At 42.1% G+C, this 4,220-nt stretch overlaps 1 protein-coding gene across 1 annotated transcript; it reads right to left on the reverse strand.

The window, feature by feature from the left end:
- Positions 1–2,284: 2,284 nt before the first annotated feature.
- Positions 2,285–2,803, reverse strand: LOC147416700 (uncharacterized). Its single transcript, XM_086508136.1, has one exon. The coding sequence runs from the start codon at positions 2,801–2,803 to the stop codon at positions 2,285–2,287; it is 519 nt and encodes a 172-aa protein (XP_086364262.1).
- Between the last annotated feature and the right edge of the window lie 1,417 nt (positions 2,804–4,220).

Below are 4,220 nucleotides of genomic sequence, written 5' to 3' on the forward strand. Positions count from 1 at the left end.
TGAAAACTTACGTATGTACACATCTACTGGCTCACCTTCCTTTTGTACCAAACCTTGTACTTCTTGCCGCACTTTGTCAGGATCTTCCGTCTTCACAAACTCCACTTCCAATCCATGCCTTAGATTGTCCCAACTCAATCTTATAGGTGGATCATCCACACACAACTCCTCTTCAAATGCTTTGGACCAAACTCATGCATCACTCTTCAAACAGATTTGGAGAAGACGTAACATCTGCACCGGGTCGTGAATCTGGTTGCTAATGCAAGCAACCTCCATCTTTTCCAAAAAGTCTTCCACATCTTCATCATGCTTTGTCTTCCGCGTGTCTGCGTTTCATTTTTGCCATTCTTGTTGCATTTCTTGCTTTGCATTGTAAATTCTGTTCCATAAACAACAGCTCCTCCAACTCCTTCATTGGAGTTAGTGCAATCTTTGTTGTAGATGGGGAAGGGTCAGAAAAACTTCCTGGTGGGGAAAATTCTTCTTCTTCGCCTCTCTCATGCGCATCACCTCCAAGCGAAGTATCCATTCTTCTTCGAGTGATGACCATTCTGAAGTCGTGGATTCTTGTGGTCTTGGGTTCTTAAGTTCACAAGGAACTTGGGTTCTTGAGGGTCTTGGGTTCTTGAGGTTCTTGAGTTCTTGAGGTTTTCTTTCGCTTGCAAATCGTGTTTGAGAAGGATCTTCTCTTCACCCGAGTTCTACTCTTTTCTGCGGGTGCACCCCTTGGCGGCCTTGCACTCACACCAAGGTTGCTTTTTCCCACCTCACGTCGATTGGCCGGCCGCGAAGTGCATGGTCCGCTCTCAATGAGTGAAAAGAGACACAAGGGGAGGCTAGACAAGCCCTTCTTTTGTTGGATTCTTGTCACTCTTCAAAAACATGATTAGGAATCGACACGCCCAAGCGAAATTGGGTTCGTGCGACCGCAACAAGAAAAAAAATTTCTTGTGATTGTTGTGGTTCTTTCCTTGAGTGATACAGAACACTGCTAAATCTCTGATACCAATGTAAGGTGCAGCGGAATGAATGTTGGTTTTCTCAAGATGAGTGATCCATATTTGCTCAAGGTTCCTTTTAGTTCTTATGGAAGGGAGAGCCTTCCGTTCTTAATGGAGAATGTTGTGGTCACGAAAAAAGTGAGTAGACACTGTGCGTGCAAGTGTATGAGACTGAGAGAAAGAGAGAAGAGAGATACGACACCTGAGAGGTTGTAAAACCCTCTTCCGAAGGCCCCACTCTCGTCGGTGAGAGTGATCTACTTGTGATTGCACAAAGTGGTACAATGACGATGCAATGGACTGATGCAATTTGGGACTATGTCGATGATGACGATGGTGGTGACGACGACGACTTTAGGGCTGAAATTTGCAGTCTTCTAACTGCTGAAATTTGGGGCTGTTTCGGTGATTGAAAATGACTATCTTCTGCAACCAACTAGGGCTGAATCTGTTGCTGTCTTGACTGCTGAAAACGCTGCTTCTTCTGCTATGGAATGGGCTGAAAACCAAAACACTGGCAGATCTGGATGGTCCTAGCAAAAACGCTAGGCAACTGGAAGTGTTGGCGATGGTAGCAATGGAAAATGCCAGGCTAGGGGAGACTGTAGGCAATGCCAACACTGGAAATGCGAGAGGCTGTGGGTGGTGGAGGGAACTAAAAACGCTAGGCTGAATGTTGATGGAGATCAAGCAAAGCTGAAAACGCCAAGTGAGGGGAGGTACTGCGGGTTCTTGCTGAGAAGACGCTTGTTGAGTGGGAAGCTCTCTACTGCTTCTTCTGCCATTGAGTGATAACTTGGGTTTGCTTATATATTAACTTACCCAATTTTTCCCTACTCCGTTCCAACAAAAGTCACTTAAATAAGTGAAAATTGTCAAAAATAGGGAAATTAGGCTAAAGTCACTTGAAAGATTCCCAAACTGACTCTGATGGAATCTGATGTAAATGCTTATTCTTATGCTATGTGCAACCAGAGGATATGCATCTAAACTAAGTGACTGGGCATGCACGGTCTACGAATAGACTCACAAAAGTGCCAGACCACTTCTAAATCTAGATTAATGGAATTGACTGAACCCTGTTATGTTGTAGCTTGTCCACGGACACATAGGGTTGGATGTGTCACGTGACACCACTTCTTCTCTTTCATATGGTCTCACACCTGGTTCAGACCTGGTTAACAAGGTTTCAAGTCTTTCAGCCGACTCGGGGAGCATCCCCTCTTCCGAGGAGAACGACCCTGTCTCATGGCCTAGAAGCGCATCCACCATCTCTGGTCTTACATCCACTCAGTCATATGTATGAATAAAAAATCGAGGACTGGCTCCAGCCAGTCCTCGATTTTTGATTCATACATATCCGCATACGCTTGCGTTCCCCAATCATGTGAGGGGTGGGAGTCTTTAGGGCCCACCTGATGCTCCTCTAAGACTTCCTCATTCAATTCCACTACACGATGCATGTCAGCCTTTTCCGAATTCAACATCCCCATGCATTCTTGCACATCCCAAGCACAATGGTAAAGAGGGGGAACAGGGCCAGTCGGGCACTCATAAATATGGCTCTCATTCGAGAAATCTTCATCCATCACATTCGGCTTGAAAGCCATCAATTCCTCATCTCGGGAAGCATAAGAGTTACCACAAGTATCCACATCCATATTACCACCGTCATCAAGAATAATCCCTTTGCTCGGGAACATCGCATTCAATTTCCTGGCCAAATAATTTTCCTCCATTTCAACCTCAACAAACTGATCCTCATCTCCTCTCATTTCATCCCCACACGATGCATTCATACTCCTCTTTTCTTCCGCTTCAATAGATCCCTTCGGTTTTGCGGAAGGGCTCCGGTTTTGTCATCCAAAAACACATTGCACTTATTGGGCACATGGAGTGTTCGCCACCGGTGAGGAGGTCATGCCGCTATGCATGGTGTCCTCCTGGAGTATGTGGGCAATTAACATCTCAATAGTGAGGCCAATTACTAAGGCTTGGGTTGTAATGAAAGGTCGCTAGGAGCAGGTTAGGGCAGCAAGTAGTAACATGGATTGGAGGTTGGCATCCAATTGCACGCCTAAGAGTAGGGCATTGTCCAAGAGTGTGTGCCAATCTTTGACAAATTGAGGTGTGGGTTGCTATTCTGTGAGTACAACAGCAAGAAGGTTTTTTAAGGACGTGACATGCGTTATGAGGTCCTCATGATCATAGGTTTCTCGTAGGAGATAAATGGGCTAGAACATGTAGTGTTGGAGGGTATTCTGGAATTGGGTCACAGACAGCTAGAGAAAGATGTGGCATAGCTCTTTGCACATAAGCTCACAGAACAAGCCGCTTTGTTATGCTTTCAAAAGTACACCACACTTAGCGCAAAAATTAGTCAAAGCATTGGCAAGTACGATGTTGTATTTCAATAGCCCCTCACTACTGACCACATCAAGAATTTGTTTGCCTATGTCAATGTTTTGCATGGTGCCACATCATAAATGGTCAAGTTTGCAAATAAGCCTTGGGTGCTTTGCATTAGTTGAAAGTGCCAGAGCTTTGTGGCTTGTCCATGCTGGGCATAGCCTGCAAGGAGTGCAATCCAAGTGACTATGGCCCAAAGACAAGAAGCTTGTCAAGAACTTGTTTGCTTTCAAAAGTGCATCACACTTGGCGTGCTATATCAAAATTGAGTCCCAACTTCTTCCATTTATAGCATGTTATGTTCTTATAATTAAAAAAATCATTAAAAAATATGATTATAATTCCTTTGGTAATTAGCATCAAATTATATATAACTCTATATTCTAACTTCTTAAGTTTTACCATTTGCTAGTTTATAAGAAGCTCTTCACACATCTACAAAGCAACTTAACATTTGACTATAACACAAGGTATGTCATATTTAATAAATATTTTAAACACCTATAAAAAAAAAATTTTAATATTAATATTTTGATAACCAAAATAAGATCAAAAATATTTTCTTTCCAAATTAGATAATTAGAATCTATATAGACTAAGCTCAAAAGAAAAATATACTATCAATAGAAATCTTAAGGTCACCAAATATAAAAAAAAATAAACAAAACAATACAAGAATAAAAACAAATGAAAACTAAAACTAAACTACAAACATTACCAAATACAAAAAATCAAAAAAAACAAAGCATACCAAAAATAAAAGAAATTATTTAAACAGGTACACAAAATAACACTAAACCAAATGAA

The sequence above is a fragment of the Adiantum capillus-veneris genome, unplaced genomic scaffold (genome assembly GCF_014529385.1).
Source record: "Adiantum capillus-veneris isolate H3 unplaced genomic scaffold, ASM1452938v2 Hic_scaffold_587, whole genome shotgun sequence".
Taxonomy (NCBI): Eukaryota; Viridiplantae; Streptophyta; class Polypodiopsida; order Polypodiales; family Pteridaceae; genus Adiantum; species Adiantum capillus-veneris.